Source organism: Dama dama, chromosome 27 (genome assembly GCF_033118175.1).
Source record: "Dama dama isolate Ldn47 chromosome 27, ASM3311817v1, whole genome shotgun sequence".
In the NCBI taxonomy this organism is placed as follows: domain Eukaryota; kingdom Metazoa; phylum Chordata; class Mammalia; order Artiodactyla; family Cervidae; genus Dama; species Dama dama.
Window position 1 is genome coordinate 26,768,345 of NC_083707.1, and position 25,940 is coordinate 26,794,284.

The 25,940-nt window shown below is 43.2% G+C and overlaps 1 protein-coding gene across 1 annotated transcript; it reads right to left on the reverse strand.

Annotated features, from left to right (window-relative positions):
- Positions 1-13,637: 13,637 nt before the first annotated feature.
- Positions 13,638-22,131, reverse strand: TTR (transthyretin). Its single transcript, XM_061130624.1, has 4 exons — positions 22,001-22,131; positions 20,568-20,698; positions 17,173-17,308; positions 13,638-13,775 (listed from the first exon to the last, which is right to left on the reverse strand). Exons 1-4 carry the CDS (start codon positions 22,067-22,069, stop codon positions 13,668-13,670), a joined length of 444 nt encoding a protein of 147 aa, XP_060986607.1. The 5' UTR covers positions 22,070-22,131; the 3' UTR covers positions 13,638-13,667.
- Between the last annotated feature and the right edge of the window lie 3,809 nt (positions 22,132-25,940).

A 25,940-nucleotide genomic window follows, 5' to 3' on the forward strand; every position in this document is an offset into this window, starting at 1 on the left:
TTTGCTTCTCATGGAAATGTTTGTACTTTTTTATCATTGTCTTTTATGAAATATAATGTTCTAAAGACCTTGTGTGATGATGTAATTATTTTCTCAGGACCTGTTTTTGGGTTGTCTGGGGTTTTGTTGTGTTTGTGTTCCTGATTTTCAGGTGGATTATTGCTGAGTACTGCGGTTGTACTAGGATTTACACTGTAAGCATGAGGTGATCACATCTGCCTTTGCAGCAGTGTCAGTTAAATACATTTAGACATGACCTCATAGCTTGAACCTCAGAGGACACACAGTGACATTTAAATACTGTTCATCAATACAATTAGTAATCTGCTGTATCAAAATGAATAGTTAAGAAGTCATTTTTGGCGTAACTTTCTTCTCCCTGCACAACTTCAGTAAGCTGGTGTGTTGTAGGCAGGAATCTGAAGATCTTTAAGGCAGTCAGATCTCAGAAATACCTTGAGACTGGATTTGCATTTGGGACTAGATCATGAGATCATGACTTCTCTCAGTTTGAATTATTTGTATGAATTCTCAGTGTTATTAATTTTTATGCATAGTATGACTTACCGGGATATTGTCACTATACATCACAAATAAAGCCAGTCATTAAATCATAATCATTTAGGTTATTCACATCCTGCTAAGCCAGAAAATGGAGCTTGCTTAGTCTGCCCCAGGTTTCCGCCTATAGTATTAGTGTGTCCTCTGATGAATAATACAGCATAATTCAATGGTTTTATATATTTTATTGTCTTTATTATTTTTTTCCAATTTTATTGAGATATAATTGACATACAACACTGTCTGAATAATGGTGTACAGCATAATGAAATAATGACCACAGTAAGTTTAGTTGAACACCCATTATCTCATATAGATGCAAAAGAGAAGGGAAAAAAAAAGGGTTTTCCTTGTATGGATTTAAGGTTGTGGAGATATTCTGGACCAAGTAATTTTTTTTTTAGAAAAAGTGCTTCTTGAGGAGCATGTACTCTATTGCTCTTGATTTAAGTGACTTCAGAAAAGATGGTCCTGTATCACCACAGACTATTACAAGAAAACATATATGGGTTGAAAAGTAAAACTTGTGTCTTTCTCAACACATTTCTAAGATACATTTTGGTGGACCTGAATTCCATATTTAATTTAATCTTCCCAACTCTGTCAGCTGAAGTCTGTGCTCTGGAAGATCTCTAAGAAGCATCAGACATTAACTACTTCCAAGGAGTGTACTGTCCTCTATGTAAAACTGGCAGAGTGGGGCACTTGAAAACCTATGTGTGCTCACTCACTGAGTCATGGCTGACTCTTTGCCACCCCATGGACTGTAGCCCTCCAGCTCCTCTGTCCATGTTCTTCTCCAGGCAAGAATACTGGATCCAGGGGATCTTCCCGTCGAGTGAGGTGCTCTATTGCGCCCTCTGCAGACATTAGTTGTATGGTTCGCTCATGCAATATTTGAGAGCCAACGGGGCGGCTTGAAGGAGCAACTTTTTTCCAGGTGCAGAATATTCCTCAGCCAATGAGTAACCAACACGGACCTACTGTAGAGCTCAGGGCACTCTGCTTGATGTTATGCGGCAGCCTGGAGAGGAAGAGGGCTTGGGGGAGAATGGATACGTGCTGCACATATGGCTGAGTCTCTCTACCTTGCACCCGAAACGGTCACAACGTTGTTAATTGGCTATACTTAAATACAAAATAAGTTTTTTTAAAAAAGCCAAAAATAGAGTATTTCTCTGCTGGAAACACTACATGTCAGAAGGATAGTTGAAATAATTGCTCTTCTGCAACTGTGGACCTTGATTTGCAGTTACCTCTTAGTAGAACTTTGTTGAAAGGTGGTGGTTATAAGTGAAGACTCTGGAATCAGAGTGAATTGAGTTTGAGTTCACACATTCACTGTTATTAGCTGTGTGTGCTCAGTCGCTAAGTCGTGTCTTGACTCTTGTGACCCCATGGATTGTAGCCCGCCAGGCATCTCTGTCCATGGGATTTCCCAGGCAAGAATACTGGAGGGTGTTGTCATTTCCTCCTCCAGGGGATCTTTCCAGCCTAGGGATCCAACTCATGTCTCCCGAGTGTCCTGCATTAGCAGGCAGACTCTCTACCACTGAGCCACCTGGGAAATTTTACCAAAATTTTAAACCACTCTGGCCCTCGATTTCTTGGTCTCTCTATGGAGGGTGAGGGAAATACCCGAGCGTCATTCAAATGATTAAAGTAACTAATTCTAATAGAGCACCTAGCACAGTGCTGGACTCCGAGCACACACTTGGCTTATATTAAGTCAATTTCCAGTTTTAGAGTGAATTTCTTTTCATACAAATTGGCTTGGATCATATTTTAAGAATGATACCACGCTCCTTAATTCTGCAAGGAAATGTAGTCAGTGATTACCCTATGCATGAGAATGTATGTAAACAGTAAACTGATGAAAGTACACAGTTATAACTTGGCGATAATAGTCATGAGAAGAAATGTATGGTAAGTGAGAATCTGGCTTTGTTGTTGATCTTAAGTAGATGACGTGGCAAGCACCTGTTACAATATTGAACTCATGGAAAGGATTCTGTAGTTCTCTCTCTCAAAGGCTGAGGAAGTTCAGCGTCCCCCGGGCCTGAACTCCTACTATTTCTCTCCTACCTTTTGGGTGTGGCGTCTTCACTTATTCTCTTCGCGTTTCTTGGAAGATCCTTCTTTTTCTGCCTTCCATTCTTCTTCGTCCCCTCTCTTTCCTCTGATCAGTAATTCACTTTCTAGGACACTTCCCAGCAGTGTCCAGTAGAACATCCTGTGATGATGGAAGTGTTCTGTGATATTACTGTATGATAGTCACGACCCATACATAGCAGTTCAGCACTTGAAATGTGGCAGGTAGGAGTAAGGAACTGGATTTTTAATTTTGTTAGTTGTAAATAAATAGCCACACATACCAGATGATCTCTTGTATTTGCAGAACTGAGCACGTGGTCCCCCAGGTGACTGCAGGAGACTCGCAGGTAGTCTGTGTCCGTTCATTTCTGTACTCCCAGAATCTAGTTCAGTGCTCAGTGAATGAGTGATGCTGTCAGGGGAGACCGTTTAGCATCTAACAGAGCAGAACCCACCACAGCGTTACCAATGACTGCTTCATGAATGCACACCCATCATACCCTCTTACTGAGCCGTGTTAAGTAGGATCGGTGCCTTATTATTAAAGGTCATTGTCAGAATGTGTTTTGTCCCACCTACAGATTTACCTGAATAGAGAGGCTCATCTTTTTATACAATATATTCGTAAATTAAAATATTTACTAAGTTTTAAAAATTTTAAATGGATTAGTTTATAAAACCAAAAAACCAGAATAGCAAAGAATTCACTGCCAAGATAATTTTTGCTTGCTAAATTAAAAAATCTAACAAGGAAAGTGACAGTCATCCCTACTGTGAAATAAATGTCTCAAGGCACAAATATGGTGATGAAAGAGTTTGAGGGCAGATGCTGTAAACACCTGCTTGATGTATCAAAGAGAAGGTGTTTGTTTATGTCTGGAATATTATTTTCAGTTTACTTATTTCATTTCCAAGGATTTGCCTCATTTACACAGTCTTTCCTCCCCTTCTTCCCTTCCTTTATCTGCTCTTCTCTCTTCTTCCACCATTACCATCGTTGTTAGAATCAGGAAACATCATGGTGGATGGCGGATGGTGGCTGTTAGTTTCCCTGAAGTCTTAAGGAAATCCCCTGAGTACTTTAGTTCAGGCAGAACAGGGTTGCTATGGTAACCAGACCTCCCCTTTATTCCTGTATCCCTTGACCTTGTATAAATGTCATTTTGCATAGGGTAACTGCAGTCTTTCAGTCTGTAGCAGCTTCTGGCAGCCTAGTCTCTAGTCTCTCTGATCTCAATATTTTAGGCCATTTATTAAGCACCTGCTCTGTCCCAGGCCCTGGACTCTGCTGGTGGCATGAGAGTGAATAAGACTTCCTTCCCCTGAGGGGACTACAGCCAAGTAAGGGTGATGCTTGCCAAGGGCTTCTCATAGGGTCCAACCCCTTATCCGTTTATCTTATTTTTTATAGAATTTTATTTATTTTTGGCTGTGCTGGGTCTTTGTTGCTATGCAGGGTTTTTCTCTAGTTGAGGCGAGTGGAGGCTACTCCCTCGTTGTGGCACATGGGCTTCTCGTTGCGATGGCTTCTGTTTTTGCAGAGCGGGAGTTCTAGGGTGCGTGGACTTGAGTAGCTTCCGTGCAAGGGCTCAGTCGTCGGGCTCCCAGGTTCTAGAGCGCAGGCTCAGTAGTTGGAGCACACAGGCTTAGTTGCTTCTTCACATGTGGCATCTTCCTTGGACCGGGGATTGAACCCATGTCTCCTGCATTGGCAGGTGGATTCCTTACCACTGAGCCACCAGGGAAGCCTTGTGCATTTTATAACCTGGAAACCCAGCAGAAAAGAGGGCAGAAGTCTTAGGCTGCATAAAGGAGGGGAGTCCCCAGAGATCCTTCCCACAGGCTCCTCACCACAGAGGGCATGGGGGTGGGTGCTGGTGGGGAACAGGTTTGGCCACCACTGCTCCCCAGTGGGGGTGGGGACGCCCTGGCTATTCTTGGGGTGCTCTTCTGAAGAATAGACAGTATGGTTGAATGGTGCCTGCTGGTCTGCAACCTTCTAGGTTCTCAGGCTGAGGACAGCAGGCTTTTCTTGTGGGGCTTTTTCTACTTGGGTCAGTTATGTTGCTGACCTTTTTAACACCCAGGCTGGAATATCTAATGAAGAGGCAAGTGAAGAACTCCCAGAATTCATGGCTGAGGTGTTACTTGAGTCTCTGGGTCCCCGGGGAGCTGGTCTTCCTTACCCCACCTTTCAGAATCTTCCGATAGGCTTTCATGGTTGTCGTTTGGTCATTGGTGGGAGAAGTGAATGGGATGCATTTACCCCAATTTGTCCAACTCACAAAAAAAAAAGGTCTCATAAAAAGGAAGATTGGGAACTCTTCCGTAATTGATGGTGTGGATGTCAGTTTGGTGGCTGTATCATTGCACTATAATTTTGTACCATGTGAGCCCAGGGAAGAGAGCTGGGTGATGGGTCCAGGAATCTCTCTCTATTATTTCTTAGAACTGCATGAGAGTCTACAATGACGTCAAAATTTTTAAATTATCATGTTTTTTTGGCAGAAACCAACAAAATATTGTAAAGCAATTATCCTTCAATTAAAAATTAATTTAATTTTTTTTTTTAAATGGCAACCCACTCCAGTATTCTTGCCTGGAGAATTCCATGGACAGAGGAGCGTGGCGGGCTACAGTCCATGGTGTCGCAGAGTCGGACACAACTGAGCGACTAACACTACCTATATGAAAGATAATCAACTCCACTCACAATAAGAGAGATGCAGATTCAGGCCACATCAAAGTATCAATTCCAACCTATCAGACTGGCAAAAATCCAGAAGTTTCACCAACACTATCAGTAAGACTAGAGAATCAAGGACTCTTATATATAACATACAAAATGTCACAACCTCTGGAGGGGAATTTAGCCATAACCAGCAAAATGATGAAAGAATTTGCCCTTTGTCCCAGAAATACTTCTTTAGGCATCTTGGCTAAAGACACACCTCTACAGATATGAAACAACAGACGTACAAGTTTATTCACAGAGGCGTGAGAGTAGCAAAGGTTTGGGAACACCTGAATGTCTCCTGGGGGACAGCTGGTTGAACGGCACCGGTTACCCACTCCGTGGGCCCCTCTCCAGCCATGTGAGAGGAGGCACAAATTCTACATTCTGATATCTACTGATTTTCAGACTAGTAGTGTCCTTTGGGAAAAAATAAAGCTCACACGCTATCTAAAATGCTACTTTGTATGTATAAAAGAAGGGGAAATAAAAATACATGCATTCTTGTTTGTGTTGTTTTTTTCCTACAAAACTTGGCAGAAAAAACCAGAAACTAATAAAAATGGCCTGTGGGGAGAGAGTGGCAGGGGGGCGGAGGGCACAGGACTGGCAGTGAGAGTGAGCCTTTAATACATTTTTAAATAGTTAGGAACTGGAACTGTGTCCGGGTGTTTTATATAATCACAAAATCCAATTTAAAAAGCAAACCCTAAAGTAGATCTTAAACAGAAACAAATTTTAAAAATGATTAGAACAAAGCAGAACAAATGTTTCATGAGTTTGTCTTTCGTTAGCTGGTGATCAACCTTAACAAGTAGAAAGATGATGATTCCTATTCGATCACTGTTCTTGCTGCATTATATAAATGTCCCTAATTCATTTTGCACGGTCTTGTTTTCTTCCTATTTTTTACTGAGTATTTTTCTTTTTTTGTACAATTTACTTTGTGCTGTTAAGGTTATATAAAAACCTTTCTAGAAATGAATGCCTGACTATAGACGTTTAACTTCAAAGTCCAATAATTTATTAAAGTTAAAAAAAAAAGCTGAACAGCAAGCATTGCTTGTTTTTCTAAGTCTGCAGTCTGAGTTTTGCTGCTTCTCGGTTACAAAAAAATATGGCATTGCTTTATAGTGTGCTTTTGTAAGGGAAAAAACTAGGCTTATTAGTATATGTTGGAGGAAATAGAAGTAATAAAAATTTTAGTAGCTATTTATCTAAATACTTCTTTTATGAGTCATTTATTGTAAGTAAGTGTTAGTTGCTCAGTCGAGTCCAACTCTTTGCGATCCCATGGACTGTAGCCGGCCCGGCTCCTCTGCCCATGAAATTCTCCAGGCAAGAATACTGGAGTAGGTTGCCATTTCCTTCTCCGGGACTCCTGTAGGGGAAATTAGAATTTAGTCATTTGTTGGGAGTGCAGCAAATACAATTTTTTATTCTAGGCCTAGTAGCTAAAGTATAATTCCCAGTCCCTTTGGGAGAACAAATGGAATCATGAAACCACAGAACTTTAGATCAGGAAGGTAACTTTGAAATCACCTAGTTTGTTTGTTTCGTTCCCATTTCTTTTATTACATATCAATTTAAAATATGTATAAATGGAATTTACTGCCGTCCCCTGGACAGTTGTGACAGCCTTCAGGCATCCCTGTCAGTCCACCCTAGACTCAATACTGGGATCTCGAAAACCCGGGTCAAATCAGCTCATTTATTTACCTTCACTAACTTCCCTGTTTCCCACAGGACTTCACCTTAGCACAGCCCTTCAGTCTTTTGCTACTTTGATCCGAAATCTCCTAGCCTCTAACTAACCAAACCAAATTGCTTGCCTTTCTTTGCATATTTAATGTACTCTCAAATCTTTGTCCCTTTGCAATTCAGCCTCCTCTCCAGAAATGGCTTTTTCCTACTCAGTTCCTACTTGGGAGGACAAGCTTAGTTGTCCTTTCCTCTGTTGAGGCCCCTAGGATCCCAGGAATGAAAACAAGTTTTTCTGTTCTGTTACTATAGCATTTTACTCTTTTTGTGGCAATGCTGACTTGCCTTGTTTGCTTTCCTGCCTTTTCTCCTTCCTCCCTTTCTCCCTCTCTCTTTCCCTTTCATGTCTGTCTCCATTGCTAAGAACAGACATGAATTCCTTACAGGCAAACCCTCTTGTCTTAATGCATCCTTACAGCTCCAGCACCGGGTCTCAATCAGTGTGTGTTGGATGAGTCAATACCTGTACGATGTCAGACAGGATAATGGCCACCCGCATGCTAATTCCCAGAACCTGTGCCAGGAACTTTGCAGGTGTGATGCTTTATTTATTTGGCTGCACAGGTCTTAGTTGCAAGACGCAGGATCTTCCATCTTTGTTGTGGCATGCAGGATCTTTAGTTACAGCATGTGGGATCTAATTCCCCCACTAGGGATTGAACCTGGGCCCCCTGCATTGGGAGCTGGGAGTCTTCACCACTGGACCACCAGGGAAGTCCCTGGATTATTTGAGAGAGCCAGTGTAATTGCAAATGTCCTTATAAGGAGGGGTGATGAGTCATGGAAGCAAATGGCCGCCGGAAATTTTTAAAAGCCAGGAGAACTACTTTTTGAGGCCAAGTATCCAGAGGGAACACACCTCTGCCAACACCTTGATTTTGGACTTCTGACCTCTGGACATGTAAGAGAATAAATAGGGGTTGTTTTAAGCCACTGAATTTGTGGTATTTGTTAAATCATCAAGAGGAAACTGATGTACATATTCTGTGAATTAATAAGTCACATACATTTTAGACTGTTAGACATACTTGAAAAATGTGTCTAGTAAAGGGAATAAACAGTACAGGAAAAATAAATCCAGGAGAAATGTTTATCTTTAGTAATCAAAAAGTAAAGCAATCGTGAGCTATAATTATATATCTATCAAAGTGGCAAAAAACTTTAATAAGAACTAGTAAGTCTTCAGTGTCATAGAATTTATGACATTAATGTGTTCATGTTCTAATATTTTTCCAAATAATAATACTTTTAGTTACAGTTCTTGAGAACTTAATGTATCCAGTGCATGTTTTGGGCTTTCCAGGTGGTGCTAGTGGTAAAGAACCTGCCTACCAATGCAGAAGATGTAAGAGACTCGGGTGTGATCCCTGGGTCAGGAAGATCCCCTGGAGGAGGGCATGGCAACCCACTCCAGTATTCTTACCTGGAGAATCCCATGGACAGAGGAACCTGGCGGGCTATAGTCCATGGGGTCGCAAAGAGTTGGACACGACTGAATCGACTTAGCACACACATGCATTGCTTTAAACCCCTTTATGTGTCTTATGACAATTGGTTTTAAATAACTCTCTGGAGGTGGTGCTATGATTATTCCTATTTTACAAATGAAACCAAGGCAGAGTAAGTTTATGTAATCTGTCCAAAATCAAAGAGCTTGTAATGGTGGAGATAAGACTGTTTTTCAGGCAGCTTGATGTCCAAGGCATCAGTCTGAGTTAAAAACTTTAGAAATGTTACGTCATTCACTTAATTCAACAGAAGCAAAAATCTATATGCTTCCTAAATATGTTCATTACAGCACTAGCTACAAGTGCAAGAAGTTGAGACTAAGTATATCACATTATGAGCAGGGTATAATTAAACTGTAATACATAAGATAAATTTTTCAAAAATTAAAAGTTATAAAGATCACTTAGAAATATTAGTAATTGCTCATGGGAAATTAGAGCATGAAAATTTATTTTAAATTATGATTGCAACTTTATGTTTATCATATTCTATTAATAACATTCTATGGTGGTACATTTTATGGTGGTCTATTAATAAATAACATTCTATGGTGGTATAACTAGGGGTTACCATAATTTTAGTTTATTGGATATTATTATAGTATCTTTGAGAAAACTGCCAATTTTATTCTTAAATCATAGGATAAATTCTTTCAATTTAATAATATACATGCAAAAGCCTATTTTCAAACCTTTCCTGATTTTTTTGTACTTTTTTTTTATCAAGAGGAGATGAATATCAACTGAGATGTTTCGGTCACAAGTGACAAAATAACTAAATTAGTAAATCTAAAGCTGTTCTAAATTACCTTAAAAACTTTTTAAAAAGCATAAAACATTTTAAAAAGTCATGGTTTTAAATAAAGTTGATTTACAGAAACTGAATCAAATGCTCTTGAAAAGTGAGGATATTATCGGTTAACGCCACTGAAAATTTGAGAAATATTCAGTGCTTCAGCTGCTCTGCCTTAAGACTGACTGGCCACCTTTCTGGAACTGGCTCTCTCCTGAGGATCGCTCCCTTCGTGGTCATAAGATGGCAGCCAGTACCTCCCAGAGCTGTGTTCTTCCAGGAAACGTGTCGTTTGATCTCATCAGGAAAGAGAAGCCCTGGGTTTCCTTCTGACTGGGCCATTTTAGACCTCAAGTACCCCTAAGTTAAACACCAGGACAGAGATTTCACTGGTTGACTTAGATGGAGAAGCTTGCATTCCCCATCTCTGGGAGCTAAGAGTAAGAGCATTTTCTTTGCTACTCAGTGGAAAAGAGATGGATGGAACAGATGCTGGTGATAGAGCCATAGTGTTCGTTATAGAATTGAATCGATGCTTTCAAACTGTGGTGCTGGAGAAGACTCTTGAGAGTCCCTTAAACTGCAAGGAGATCAAACCAGTCAATTCTAAAGGAAATCAACCCTGAATATGCATTGGAAGGACTGATGCTGAAACCGATACTCCAATAGTTTGGCCACCTGATGGGAAGAGCCGACTTATTGGAAAAGACCCTATTGCTGGGAAATATTGAAGACAGGAAGAGAAGGGGACAATAGGGGATGAGATGGTTGGATGGCATCATCGACTCAATAGACAAAAGTTTGAGCAAACTCCAGAAAATGGTGAAGGACAAGGAAGCTGGGTGTGCTGCAGTCCATGGGATCACAAAGAGTCAGACATGACTGAATGACTGAACAACAAATTCATTATAGAGCATTTGCAAAATTTGCTGGGTATTTGCCTCTACACAGAGTATGCCCAGACAGGCAGGGTCTTGCCTCTGGCAAAGCTGCATCTTCCCTGCAGGGCTCAGGCCCTCTGCAGTGCCCCAGGCAGGCCCCCATCCAGTCCTGCTTCTCTATGGGGAGACCTGGAATGGCAGAGGGTCTCTGCCTTTCAAGACAATGAGGCAAAACCCACTCAGTGGGCTTTAGTTGTGGTTTTGAATGTGGTTCCTTTTTCTTTTGGTCCTGGGCCTAGGCAATGGAACATTTTAGAGTCTCATACTGTATTGACTGAGCTAGCCGGACACCCAATGGGACATTTTAAATCAACTGATTTTACAGTAGACATTCTCAGTGACTTACATTCTTGAAGTCAATCCAAGGATGCGGAACTTGGCACTGAGTACTTGAGATTACTCCCAGGAGCTGATAGCCTTTTAGTGTTTCCCAACAAAGCGGTCCATTTCATGGCGCTGTTTCTCACACGTCTGTGTTTGAGGGGAACATGCCCTGGTAAAACCCAAGGGACTTGTAAAGGCTCAGAGGAGAACTATTTGCCTACCTGGAGCCAACTTTCTGTTCATTCCTTCAGCAGATAATTATTGAGCCCTGACTATGTACCCGGAACTGTCTTCCGTGTGCTTGGAAATGCACTCCCGTGTATTTTCCAAATACACTTTCCCAAGGAAGGCAGTTGAGTCGTGTGCTTTCAGCTCAGTCGGGTCTTCATCTGGGCAGCTGCCAGGACTTACACAACAGCCCAGTGCCCTCTCCCAAGCCCACCGCTGCATTCCCGCCTTACACCAGTCTCCCAACCCTCAGCCTCCCCAGGAGCGACGTCAGTGACAGCTGCAGAAAGTGGGTGACTGCACGTCTCAGGGCTTATTTAAGCAGCTACATGTAACTCCGCTCTCCCTGCTGACAAGAGTGGTTCCGGAACAGACCTCAGCGTTTGCCTTGATTGCCAGAGATGAATTACCGTCTGCCTCGGCTTTAAATTAACTGGGGCAGTTCTAACCCACAGAGAATGGGGCACGAGGAAAATGGAATTGATTCTGAGCTCATTTCCATTTTGAAAGGCAGGAAGAAGTAGTCATGGGGCTAAGGGGGGGGCGGAGTGTTCTGTGAACCGAGACATAAAGGAATGGTTATAATACTGAGGGTTTGGGTGAGAAATAAAAGTTCTTAGAAGGGTCACCTTTGTGAACAAAATACAGGTTATAAAGCATAAGTATCCTGAATTTCCTTGTTCAGCAGGGGCTATCCAAATGTTTCAGGAGGTATTTTAATACTAGTGAGTTTTGTTTTCTGGTTGTATATGTATACCCAGTTCTGATTTCCAAGGTGTGAGACTGAAAACTGGCTTGATCACTTCAAGCTCGGTGTGGCTAAAATTGAGCTCACCATTGCTGACTACAAATCTGCCCTTTGCCCGTGTTTCCAAGCTCACTTATGGGCTGGTCCATTCAATCTGCGGGCCAGCACTGATGCCTAAGTTTTCATGTGTACATGCATGCTCAGTGGCTTCGGTCGTGTCCAGCTCTTCACAACCTCACTGACTGTAGGCCACCAGGCTCCTCTATCCAGGGGATTCTCCAGGCAAGAAACTAGAGTGGGTTGCCATGCTCTCCTCCAGGGGATCTTCCCAACCCAATGATCAAACCCGCATTTCTTAAGTCTTCTGCATTGACAGGTGGGTTCTCTACCACTGACACCAAGACTTAATGGATTTTTCTAATTCTCTCCCCCTTTCACAACAAAGCTATCTCAGCTATTTGCTGATATTTCGCAGATCAGCAGCTCTATAGACATTGAGGAAGAGGGTGGGGAGGCAGCTCCTGACTTCTGGGAACTGGCCTCAAGGTTATTACAAGCTGGTTGGGGCTGTTGGTGCTCTGTTGGGTGTGACAATCTCACCGAACATCAGACAGTGTCGGTCTAAGACCATGATAAAGCCAGGAAAAAAAAAAAAAATCACTGTGGAACTCACAAGATCTCAAACCTCCCTTCTCACTAAAAGAAGTAACTGTGTCTGCTTTTCCAAGTACAGCTTTGTATCTGCACTGGTCTGTCTGCCCTGCAGATAAACAGAGACAGTCACAGAATTGCCCCCACTTTCTGATGACATCCAATCTAGAGTGAAGTTCCACTTTCTTAGACTCCCCTGAGTCACCCAGCCAAAGCATAAAATCCTTCTGTAGGATCTAATACTTTCTTAGTGAGACTATTGTCTGTTCTGTCTTGCTGAGATGAGTAGTAAGTCCAGCGGGTTCAACTACACAGATGTGTTCCTCTCCGTGGATTTGGGCTGGAGAGAATGGATACACTGTCTTCTCTCCATTTTTGAATCTTGTTATCATCCTGCATGTGTGCTAAGTGGCTTCAGTTGTGTCCAGCTCTTCGCGATGCTGTGGACTATAGCCTGCCGAACTCCTCTGTCCATGGGATTCTCCAGGCAAGAATACTGGAGTGGGATTCCTTCTCCAGGGGAATCTTTCCAACCCAGAGATTGAACACAGGTCTGTTCCACTGGCAGGTGGATTCTTTACTGAGCCATCGGGGAAGCCTGCCTTGGACCATAGCCCTTGTCAAATCATGTTGACACAGCTATCTTCTTAAAAGGCTGTGAGCTCTTTATTTGCAGGCACTCTGTCTTTCCTTAGGTTCACAGCATCTAAAGTAATGCTTGGCATACAGCAGTCTTTCACTACCTGAAGTTTGGGTTAATCTAGGTGAATTAAGGGTGCGAGGGTCCACTGATCACATCTCCTAGTCTGAGTTGGATTACAGGGCTCGAGTCACTCTAAGTCTGTCCCACTGGAGCTGGGCTACTCTTGAGATCAGTAAAGCCCTTAAAGGAAATGCACAGAATAAAGAAGAGGGCTTTAGGATTTGCCTTTTGCTATTCACCAAAGGTGAGAGGCAAAGATAGCTTTCTCATTTTCAGAATGTGTGTTTTGAATAGCCAGCAACCAGAATGAATATGTGCTTAGCTTGAAAAACAGTGGAAATTTGGAGTTCCCCAGAGCGCGTCCGGAGATGTTTCTTTTAGTTCTTTTGCATTTCTGTCAAGTTTAGCTTTTTTTTTTTTTTTTTTTTGAGAGGATGACAAGGGAATCAAAAAAAGCAAGTACAAATGAAATGGGAAGTGCTTTAATAGGCATGTTTTATTATTTCTGCCCAGTTTCTAACATAGCTTATAAAGTGAGAACACTGCTTTAATAAAAATGGAATACTCTTGGTGACACAAAATCCTGTCCTTCGTCCTTCGAGTCCACCGAGGCAGGCGCCCTCACTCCTTGGGACTGCTGACCAGGGCGGTGGTGGAGTATGAGTAGGGGCTGAGCAGGGCGGCGATGGTGTAGTGGCGGAGGCCAGAGTCATTGGCTGTGAACACCACCTGCAGGGAACACAGGCAGGATCGCTTTGCAGCAGAGCACCCAGCCGTGAATCGTTCAGAGACCACAGGAAGGACAGTGCCAAAGACATTGTCTTTATTTTCTTGTTTTCTGGAACAGTGGGTGCAAAAGGCAAAATTCCAAATATATTGGCCAACTAAGCTGTTGGAACCTTGCACGGCCCTTTCAATAAGATTCTTCACTCCCCACCACCTACCCATATAGTCAGATCTCTCTTTGAGAGGGCAGAATTCACACTGATAAGCAGGGTGGTTCTAACCTGACTGAGGGAAATCACAGAGCTCCTAATTGCTTGTGTCTCATGTTCTTGGTTTTGGAAAAAGGAAGAGAAAATGTAGAAGCTGGCATTAGTGACCCAAAAGTCTGAAAATGATGGTTGCCAAGCCCACCGCAGACTTAAGAGACCCTAGAATTTTGATGCCGGAAGGGAGCATTTTTCCCATTTCACAGACAAGTGAACCAGACCTCTGAGTTAGGGTGTTTGGCCCACGTTCATGAAGTGACAGAGCCAGGCTAGGAATTAAGCCACCTGTCCCCAAACTCGAGACACTTTTTTCCCCACCATTCCTTTGCATCTCCCAACATGCAGAAGATTTAGTGTATATAACATGCAATGCAATATGGAGTCAAAGCATTGGAGGGTTCTATTTACAGTGCAAGCAGAGTATGGAAGATCATGTTGGAATTCTGCAACGCACACTTTTGGGGCTCTTTTAAGCTTTGGAACTGGGCAAATTGTCTATGAGAGCATGGTTCCCTTTAGTTATATACTTCAGGCAAATTTCATAGAGCTGAGACTCCAAGTGCTGGAATAGTCTAGGTGCCCAGAGTGAGGCAAGTTGAGATAACTTGGTTCAGAAGGGAGATGGAAGGCAGCAAGCAGGTATTTAGTTTTACTTATTTTATACAGAGGTCCTGGGTTGAAATTTGAATACACCCTGTATAAACACCTTTTATTTTAAATATGGCCAAAGGAAACCTTGATGACTTGGGGATGGGAGAAAAAAAGATCCAATTAAACTGTACTGAAAACAAAAATATCATCAGAGCAGGAGGAGGTGAGAATCACTTAAGAGTCTCTGCAAGAAGGAGAAATATTGTATGACATCCCTTAAATGGGAATCTAAAAAGAAATGATACAAATGAACTGACGTACAAAACAGAAAGGGACCCACAGAATTAGAAAACAAACGTGGTTGCCGGGGTGGGAGGAATAGTTGGGGAGTTCGGGAAGGTCATGTACACACTGCTATATTGAAAATGGGTAACCAACAAGGACCTATTGTATAGCACATGGAACTCTATTCAATGTCATGTGCCAGCCTGGATGGGAAAGGGGTTGGGGGAGAATGGATACATGTATATGTGTGGCTGAGTCCCTTCGCTGTTACCTGAAACTATCACAACATTGTTAATTGGCTATACCCCCAATACAAAATAGAAAGTTTAAAATCTGAAACAAACAAAAAAAAAAGGATCTATCTGCAGGAGAAAGGACATTCCTTAAAGGCCAAGTCTCTGGAAGCAGGTCAGGAGAATTTCTGATCTCTTATATTGACATTGGCCTCCAGACTTACTTGATTCTTCCTAAAAATTGCAAATGGCATGATCTGCATTCAGAAATCCATGAGGTCGAGAGGGCTAATAATTCCTCTCGGAACAAAGGAAACTTCTTATCTTGTCAAGTCTAATATGGCTGCCTGGGTCATTGGCCAAGGCGGAGGTGACTAGTGCTGAAGGATGGCAGTGTTCTGGAAGGTCCTCCTCAGAAGCTGACAGAAGAGGAACTTATAGTTGAACCCACCATGCACCGCAGTCTTCCAAGTGGGGCACTGGGACTTAGGTATGACTCCTCATGCTCTCCCTCCTTCCCCGTAACCCTTCAGGCTCCAAGTTGGGCTCATGGTCCTGCCTACAATGTCTTATATCAGTCACTTTCCCTCCATCCCAAGGGCAGGGATGTGTTTTCACTTCTGAATCTCTAGCTTCTAGCAGACTTCTCAACAATAGCAGGTTTTCATTTTTCAAATGTTTGTTGAATGAAAACTGAAAGTGAAGAGCAGGCTAGGAAGCTAGCATCTGCTGGACGGGAATAGCACATTATGGTCAGGACAGCATGAAGTCGTCTCAGTCTCATCAGGCTGAGACCAGGGAGGATAAGGATTACAGGGGGTTGGTCTGGTGCTCCAGGGTGGGGTCTACGACTCTAGGGGCAAATGTCTTGTGCTGGGCAACATCTAAACCCTGAAACCCACCCAAGACAGGAGCTCCGCATCTTGTTGCCTGGCTGAGAAGTAGCCAGAGACATGTGTCTGGGTAGATAGAGCTCCCTCGGTGACCTGTGGGCCCTAGGAATCAAACAACCCTAAGGTTTCCCTGGCAACGCTGTCTACTAAAAGAACCGTTTTATGTCAACGAAAAGTCTCATCCATGACTAAGCCAGAGAGAATGGTTCCCTTTCATGCCGAGCTATTTTTGATGCAATTAGTTGATCTTTCACTCTGACCAGCATGTCTGGATTCTATTTCCATGGCAGCCATCTGTTTTACATGACTTGAGGAATTACAGACAAGGAAGACATAGGGATAACTGAGGTTCCCACTGCCTCATCGGCAGAGGAATAGAGTATGAACCAGGGGTTACAATTGTGTCTTTATTATTATTGTTATTAGCTCAACTTCTCACAGGAAGAAAGCTGAAGCACCCCTGAGGCTAAACTCAGCCTGGCCCTGGTGGCAAATATTACTGTCCCTCATGTTACTGGCCCCATGACCTCGACAAGTTACTTAACTTCCCTGTGCCTCACTTTCTTCACCTGTAAAATGGGGATAATAATAGGACTGCAAGGGGTTGTTGACAAAGATCAAATAGGTTAAATATAGAAAATGGTAGTAGTCTATGCTTGATAAGTTTAATCTGTTGTGTTGCTATTATTATTTTGAATTTACTGTTTCTGTATATACTGTCCAAATTCAATTATCTAAACCTCTGGAAGCCAGATGAGTTCTGGAATGAAAAAGTTGTCAGATTTTAGAGAAGTAAAATGATGCATCTAATTTTTGTTGTGGAACACCCTAAATTGGGGTCTGGAGCATTGCCTAATAATCCAATCTATTACTATTTTTTCAGCAGACAAATAATCACATTCAGGGGAAAGAATGAAATCTCTCAGGAACATCTCGTAAGTTCAGGTCCTGTTATTGAATGAATTATTGTCAAACAGAGAAGAAGTTTGCTTTTCAGAGTTTTGTGGATTTCTGATTGGAGAAATGGGAAAAGCGCTGTACTAATCTGATATTTTCTTTTTGACTTTTCTGTGGTGTGCAAAGCGCAAGTGGTGCATTTCCTGGGATTGAATGCTAGCATCCTTACACTCACCTCTGCATATTCATGGAATGGGGTAATGCCAAGTGACTTCCAGTAGGATTTGGTGTCTAATTCCACTTTGTATAGTCCTTCTACAAATTTGTCCTCTGTGGTGAGCCTGTGGAGCTCTCCAGATTCACCGGTTTTCCTAAAAGGTGCAAAAGTCCAGGTTAAGTTAGGCATTGAGGGAATAAATGCCATGGCAAGGTGACACCACACACAGACACACAAACACAGACAAACATGCACACACACTCACATATACAGTTTGTGTATGGGTGTGTGTGTGTTAGTCACTTAGCTGTGTCTGAGTCTTTGTGAACCCATGGATTGTAGCCCACTTAGGCTCCTCTGTTCATGCAATTCTCCAGGCCAGAATACTGGAGTGTGTAACCATTTACTTCTCCAGGGGATCTTCCTGACCCAGGGATTGATCCTGAGTCTCCTACCTTGCAGGCAGATTCTTGACCATCTGAGCCACCAGGGAAGTCCAAGAATACTGCAGAGGGTAACCATTCCCTTCTCCAGGGGATCTTACCAACCCATGTGAAGATATATATATAATTTTTTTTCCCCCTCAATTAGGTCAGGATAGGGGAAATTCTAGTGACTAAAATTAACTAACAGAAAACTTGTCGGGAATGTTTCCAAAAGCTCATTGTAGATTTTTTTTTTCTCTTATGAGCTTTCACTTCAAAAAAAGACTTTGCAACTAACCGTTGGTGTCTGGGTGAAGTTTCGTGAGTGCCCTGGAAGTGGCCGTGAGCTGCTCTGACTGCAGTGCCTTCGACCCCAGGGCCTCGCTCCTCTCACCTGTGGTGTGAGAGTGTCTTCCAGAGGTGGTATCACCTGTGCACACAGTGGGAACCCCAGAGTACAAGGAGAAACCTGCATCTGACTCTTTCGTTGTTTACATAATTAAGCTCCTTGGCAGCTCTGAGCCATCAACAAATACTAGGCAATTCATTTTTCTTTTTAAACTAAGCAACTTCTACTTCCATGTAAGTACTCACTTGATAGGCTTCCCTGATGGCTCAGTGGTAAAGAATCCACCTGCCAATGCAGGAGGCGTGGGTTCTACCCCTGGGTTGGAAAGATCCCCTGGAGAAGAAAATACTCCAGTATTCTTGCCTCGGAAATCCCGTGGACAGAAGAGCCTGGTGGGCTACACAGTCCAGGGGGTCGCGAAGAGTCAGACCCGACCTAGCAGCTAAAATGACAACCTGCTTGATGGCTGGTGTTAGAAATCATTCTCAATTAGACAGCAAAAACTGAGACAGACTAAAACAGAATGGCTCTGTTCATTACTCTCCCACCTTTTTTCTTTGCCAGGAAGAAAACATTGATTTTCCGTTTTTTGTCATCAGAAAAAAAAATTCCCACAAACATCTGAATGCTTATGGCATCCATTTTATCTTATGCTCAGAATATTCTCTTAACTACTTTCCATGGTGTGCTTGGCATTTTATAGAAACATAAATGAATTAACAAATAGAAACTCAGTTGAAACCACACCAAAGAAAATGGTCTTTCCAGTGATGGATGAAGAGTCATCATGTGATTCTTGGGGTTCAATTAAAACCCAAAGAAAATCTCTTCCTGGGAAACATAAACACTTAGAAGTATTGCTTGGTGCTGAGGATTTCTTGGTTGTTCATTCTTTTAGTTAGTTGGTGGAAAAGAATCAGCCTGCCAATACAGAAGACATAAGAGACGGGTTCGATCCCTGGGTTGGGAAGATCCCCTGGAGGAGGGCATGGCAACCCACTCCAGTATTCTTGCCTGGAGAATCCCATGAACTGAGAAGCCTGGTGGGCTATGGTCCATAGGGTCATGAAGAGTCAGACACGACTGAAGTGACTTAGCATGCAGTGATGGATGAAGCGTCATTGTGTGATTCTTGGGATTCAATTAGAATCCACAGACACACTCTTACTGGGAGACATAAACACTTAGCAGTATTGCTTGGTACTGAGGGTTTCTTAATTGTCCATTCTTTTAGTTAGTTGGTTTAGATTTACTAATATGTATTTTCTTTGAAACGGTTACTAGTAGAGGTGGAGAAATGCTATGAAAGTTCTAAAGCAGCCAGCGAAGGGGAGAAATCATTTGGGCTCCTGGTGGGGTGGATGCCAGGCTGGTCTGGGTCTGTACTTGATGTCATGTACTTTTCTCTTCTGTGTCCTTTCTTACGGAGCTTGGCAATCCCAGCCTCACAGAGCAGATGCTCCACTAGGCTTTGCTGGACCACAGCCCTGGACTCGGGATGATCCAGATAAACTACGGACAGCTGCCTAGTTCGTGCTATCCCTCAATTTCTTTTCTTTCATTAATATATGAACATAAATTCTACATCTTTCCTAATAGCACAAATCAAGGACTCTCAGCTTGAGTGACATGTGAAGGCATCTAGGAACCTGGAGCTCCTGAAATTAAATACACATTTTTGTAGGTGTGTGTATATGTGCATTTTTCTTGGCATGGAATTCACAGTTTTCATCACCCTTTTCGAGTGGTTTGTGACCTCAGAAGGTGGTGAACTGGAGTGGGGCGATGGGAAGCTGTTCAGGGTTCTGGTCCCTCCCAGCTGGGCCAGGCAAGAGGGCATCCTTCTCAGGGCCCACGTTCCCTCTGCCCACATTTTCAATCTACTTGCTGGTCCCCTTAGTGAATGATGTTATGAGGGACACTTTGGCTGAACCCACCTGCATTGGCCAGGGCACAGTAATAACTGCTTGCCTGAGTCGTCTCACAACAGGAGGTCCTGATAAGTAACCCGGAGCTGCTGCCAAAAACTAACCAGGAGAATTCAGGAGGGGTCAAAAGGAGGGAGGAGAAGCCAGACCATGTGTCCTGTCAACCTCCCAGAAACCCTTGGGCTGGAATCCATCTTGGCTGAGAGGTGTGCTTGCCACCAGGTGGGACCCTGAGTCAGACCAAATATGGGCACAAGCAAAATGATTGGCCAGAGACAACCGAGAAAGCCCAGCCCACCTCCATAAACCCTGAGGCTGCAAGCCAGGAGTAAGAGCGGTCCTTCTGGGCTCTTCCCCCTGCCGCTCTCCACTCGGGTGTCCCTTCCCAATAAAGTCTTTTGCTTTGTCAGCACATTTATCTCCTCTGACAATTCATTTCCAAGGGTTAGACAGGAGCCCACTCTCGGGCCCTAGATGGGGTCCCCCTTTAGGTAACAGTGTGATCCAGATAAACTACAGCCATCTGCCTAGTCTGTACTGCCCCTCAATTCCTTTCCTTCCATTAATATATTAACACAAATTCTACATGTTTCCTAACATCGCAAGACAAGGACTCTCAGCTTGAGTGGTTATGTGAAGGCATATCAACAAGTGATGGGGGAACGGAAAGATATAACCAAGTCCCACGTCTGGGAGCCCCAGGCAGCTCACCCCGAGGCAAATGGCTCCCAGGTCTCGTCAGCAGCCTTCTTGAACACCTTCACACCCACATCCGCAGCAGGACTGCCCCGGACGGCATCCAGGACCTTGACCATCAGAGGACACTTGGGTTCACCAGCGCCCTGGGTGGAGAGAAGACAAGTGACAAGTCAACAAAGTTGGTCAGAGCCACAGGCTGCATCTTTGTGGTGTGAGACGAGGAACAAGGCAGGAAGGATGAAGAACCCCATTTTCAGCAACAGATGGATGGACGGTTAATTAACTTCCCTTACTCAGTGTAACACAGACACAATTGTCTCCAAAGAAAGAATAGTTTCTGCCCCCGGACACACTGTGCTCCAGTGGGGGTGTGTATTATGAACTTGAAGGGAGATAATGGTCCCTCTGAGAAGAGTGGCTTTGTTAAGCCTCCTCATCTGAGTGGAGTTACTGCAAAGATATAATATGCCACAAAACCAAATAGGGGCTTCCCTGGTGGCTCAGATGGTAAAGAATCTAGCTGCAGTGCAGGAGACCTGGGTTCAATCCCTGAGTTGGGAAGATCCCCTGGAGGAGGGCATGGCAACCCACTCCAGTATTCTTGCCTGGAGAATCCCATGGACAGAGGAGTCTGGTGGGCTATGGTCCGTGGGGTCACAAAGAATCAGACAAGACTGAGTGACTAAGTATAGCACAAGACCAAATAGCTTTTCCTGAGAACATTTTACTCAGCTGTTGGTGTAGCATTTCCTTCTTACTAGTTGCTGTAAAATAAATGATTTTTTGATCAGATGATTTTATGATCCTTTTAATAGTTTTATTCTTCTAAGCCAAGCACCCCCAACTTCTGGGATCTAATGCCTGATGATCTGAGGTGGAGCTGATGTCATAATGATAGAAATAAAGTGCACGATAAATATAATACTCTGAAATCATCCCCCAACCACCCCCCAACCCCCACCTTCCAGTCTGTAGAAAAATTGTTTTCCATGAAACCAGTCCCTGGTGCCAAAAATGTTGGGGACCACTATACTAGGGATTTAAGAATTAGATATTGGACTAGAAGTTTGTGCACCAAGCCTTTGAAGAATTAATTGGTACATACTTTTTGATTAGCTAAAGGAAAATCAGCTTTATCAAAGGTCAAGCTTCTGAAAACTCAGTAGTCACAGCTTCCAGAATATCGGATCTTTATTTCTACCATTTATCTGAGGGAACCGAGGTACCACTGCAAAGTCATAGAGGAGGGCGCCCAGGATCCGAGCCCCAGTTTAGTAAGCTCTGCAGAACTTCATTCTTTTTGAAGTTTGGATCAATGACATTTAAAAATAGATGCCATCTGCCCTGGCCCCAGTAACAAAAGCTGGTTTGCAAAGCAGGAAGAAGTCACTTGTACTTCATCCATAGGAGACAGATGAAAGAACATCAGAGAGTCAGACACTCACCGGAGGGCCAGCCTCAGACACAAACACCAGTCCAGCGAGGCAAAGGAGGAACAGACGGAAGGAAGCCATCCTGCCAAAAACTGCTGGGTCCCTGAGCAGACTGCCCCCAGCTCCAGGCTTTTATACTCACTTCACCCCAGCCAAGCTGCTGATCCCTGCCAACCGGACTCCAAACCTGCTGATTCTGATTATTGACTTAGTCAACAAAGGGAGAATAAGTAACCCACACAAATATGAACCTTGCCTAGAGAGATTAGAGCATCAGAACATTAGCTCTATGAAATATTCCTTTTTTTAAAAAAAAAGCCTTTATGGAAATATTCTTAACAAGGTCATTTGACCAGCTAAATCACCGAAACAAAACCATCAAAACAAAACAAAAATATTCTTCTCTGTGCTCTGCTGGATGCAGTAACATTCTTGGAATGTTTTTTCTCCCATAATATTTCTATGCATGTTTTTCCACTTTCTACACATTTTACCATTTATTTTAAATGATCAATGCAAGTCGTGATAATTTATTTCACATGGAATGACATTTGGCTGTGCTCAGTTGTGTCTGACTCCTTGTGACCCCATGGACTGTAGCCCACCAGCCTCCTTTGTCCATGGAATTTTCCAGGCAAGAATACTGGAGCAGGTTGCCATTTCCTCCTCCAGGGGATCTTCCCCACCCAGGAATCAAACCCGCGCCTCCTGCATTGGCAGGCGGATTCTTTACCACTGAGCCACCTAGGAAGCCCAATGATATTTGGCTGCACAGACTTAAATACAGTGCACCAGAAAACATCATTACACTTGATCTATGTCTATGAGTCAACAAGGAGAAACCTTTGGCAGTGCTTACATTTTAAAAACCCATGTTTCAGCCGAACTGAAAGTCATTTGGAAGTTTGGCTTAGTCAGCAATTTCTCCACAATTTTTGTATTCTTTTGAGAAAAGATTCTCGACCCAAGGAATAATGACACATTTAAAACTGTCATCCAAGAGCCTGAAATACAGAGAGCCAGAGATTTTTTTTATGGCCTCTCCTGTACTGTATGTGCGGAAACAAGTTTCCCCACCTGACTTTTGTCAGAATCAAAATTTCTGGATGGAAATAGAAATGACCATGAGAGATAGAAGCCATCGTTGACAACAGAATTTCTTTCTCTTGACTGACTTCCAAGTCCAGCATTTATACTCATTTGATGATTCATTGATCAAGTACTGGCTCTTGTGTGCATGTGTGTGCACCTATATGGATGTGGCTTTGTTCATGGATTGAGACAGGTTTTGTCCTGATAGAGACATATATGGATAAGATGCAGAGAAGATGGACAACCATTTTGGACAACCACATGTCAAGGGCTACTTCAGTTTCAAGCTTGAGAGCTGGGGGAGGATTCCCCTAGTTGACAGCTTGGAAGAAACTACACAAAAGATCATGAAGAGCTTTTAGAAAGTGGTAGAGGTACAGGAAGGCATTCCAGGAATATGGAAATGTGAGGGGGAGTTGGTTGACCCCAGGAAAGCAACAAGCAAATCCAGTTTAGAGCATAGCTAGAAATGGAATCTCACGGGCTTAGAGTCTGACTCTGAAATAGCAAAGGAGTTTGAATTTGAAGAGTTTTGAATTTGAAGTTCAATGACCTGAGTCCTAAATCTCAGTCCAGTTTCTAGGATTACCCTCTCTGAATTATTTAATATCTCAGATACTCAGATACTTACACATTTGTAAAACAGAAATACCTACTTTTTTTTGGCCACTCCTCACAACTTGTGGAATCTTAGTTCCCTGTTCAGTTCAGTTCAGTCATTCAGTCGTGTCCAACTCTTTGCGACCCCATGAACGGCAGCACACCAGGCCTCTCTGTCCATCACCAACTCCTGGAGTCTACCCAAACCCATGTCCATCAAGTCGATGATGCCATCCAACCATCTCATCCTCTGTCGTCCCCTTCTCCTCCTGCCCTCAATCCTTCCCAGCATCAGGGTCTTTTCCAATGAGTCAGCTGTTCGCACCAGGTGGTCAAAATATTGGAGTTTCAGCTTCAGCATCCGTCCCCTGACCAGGGACTAAATCTGGGTCTTGGCAATGAAAGTGCTAAGTCCTAACCACTGGGAAGCCAGGGAATTCCCTGAGATACCCACTTTTCTACTTCAAAGAACTATTCTAGTAACTTTTTACATGAGATAATACAAAAGCTCCTAGTAAACTGTTAGCCTCATTCTGTTATAAGGTATGGTTATAGTTTACAAAAAGAGTTCAACATCTCTGCTAAGGAGGAAATCCTTTCGCTTATATCTTTCATATATTGTCAACTAATATTCTCTGGACTATTTCTCAATGCTCACAACTTGGATGGGGAGTCTGTTTTTTGACTATGGATATTAAACATTTGAATATGCCCTCATATCCCAAGTCAATCTTCCTTCAATGCATCTTAGTGCTGTTTCTGTTAAAGCCTAAAAGTATCTCCTAGAAATGTTAAAACCTAGACATTGTGAACTGGCAACCCTAGGCTACCTCCAGCCCATTGACACATTCTGTTTGGCCTGAGGAATGTGTCTTTAAAAAATTTTGAAACAGTTGTTAAAATTGAGACATTGCATAAAAATGTGGATTTCTGGCTTCTCTTGGGAAATCAGAAAAGAATGTAGCATTAGGCCTGTTTGCCCACCTGATGATAATCACCAGGCTCTCATTCTACAATGCCCAGGCCTCTCCTTCCACCCCAAGCCTACCGAACATCTCTAGTGACACTCTCACGCTTGAGCATTTTTCTCTCCTTACACATGTTCTGTTTTTCTCATCTGTGTTCCTGCCTGGCCTCTTGGAAATTTGAGTTTGAAACTTCTGGTCTTCTAACAGCCACTTGAGAAGTGAATGACAGCTTATTTTCTATTTCCCAAATAGTCCCACTTCTCTGAACAGTTCCTTTTCAGACATACTTCCCAGAGTCCTCACTACCCGGAACTTCCTCCTCTGATATATTCCGATTGGTGGCCAGGGCTTCTTTTCAAATAGGGCCCTCTGAACTGGATGCTCCAGCTGGAATCAGGCCACTGTGCAGGACTATGAGACTGTAACCTTCTTTTTGTCAGAGTTATGGTCTGGTCAAGGCTATGGTTTTTCCAGTGGTCATGTATGGATGTGAGAGTTGGACTGTGAAGAAAGCTGAGCGCTGAAAAATTGATGCTTTTGAACTGTGGTGTTGGAGAAGAATCTTGAGAGTCCCTTGGACTGCAAAGAGATCCAACCAGTCCATCCTGAAGGAGATCAGTCCTGGGTGTTCATTGGAAGGACTGATGCTGAAGCTGAAACTCCCAATATTTTGGCCATCTCATGCGAAGAGTTAACTCATTGGAAAAGATCCTGATGCTGGGAGGGATTGGGGGCAGGAGGAGAAGGGGACGACAGAGGATGAGATGGGTGGATGGCATCACCGACTCGATGGACATGAGTTTGGGTAAACTCCAGGAGTTTGTGATGGACAGGGAGGCCTGGCATGCTGAGATTCATGGGGTCGCAAAGAATCGGACACAACTGAGTGACTGAACTGAACTGAACTGATGGTTTTTCCAGTAGTCATGTACGGACGTGAGAGTTGGGCCACAAAGAACGCTGAGCACCAAAGAATTGATGCTTTTGGATTATGGTACTGAAGTAGACTCCTGAGAGTCCCTTGGACTGCAAGGAGATTAAACCAGTCAACCCTAAAGAAAATCAACTCTGAATATTCATTGGAAGGGCTGATGCTGAAGCTGAAGCTCCAATACTTTGGACACCTGATATGAAGAGCCAACTCATTGGAAAAGACCCTGATGTTGGGGAAGATTGAAGGCAGGAGAAGTGGGTAACAGAGGATGAGATGGTTGGATGGCATCGCTGACTCAATGGACATGAGTTTGAGCAAATTCCAGGAGGTACTGAGGAACAAGGAAGCCTGGTGTGCT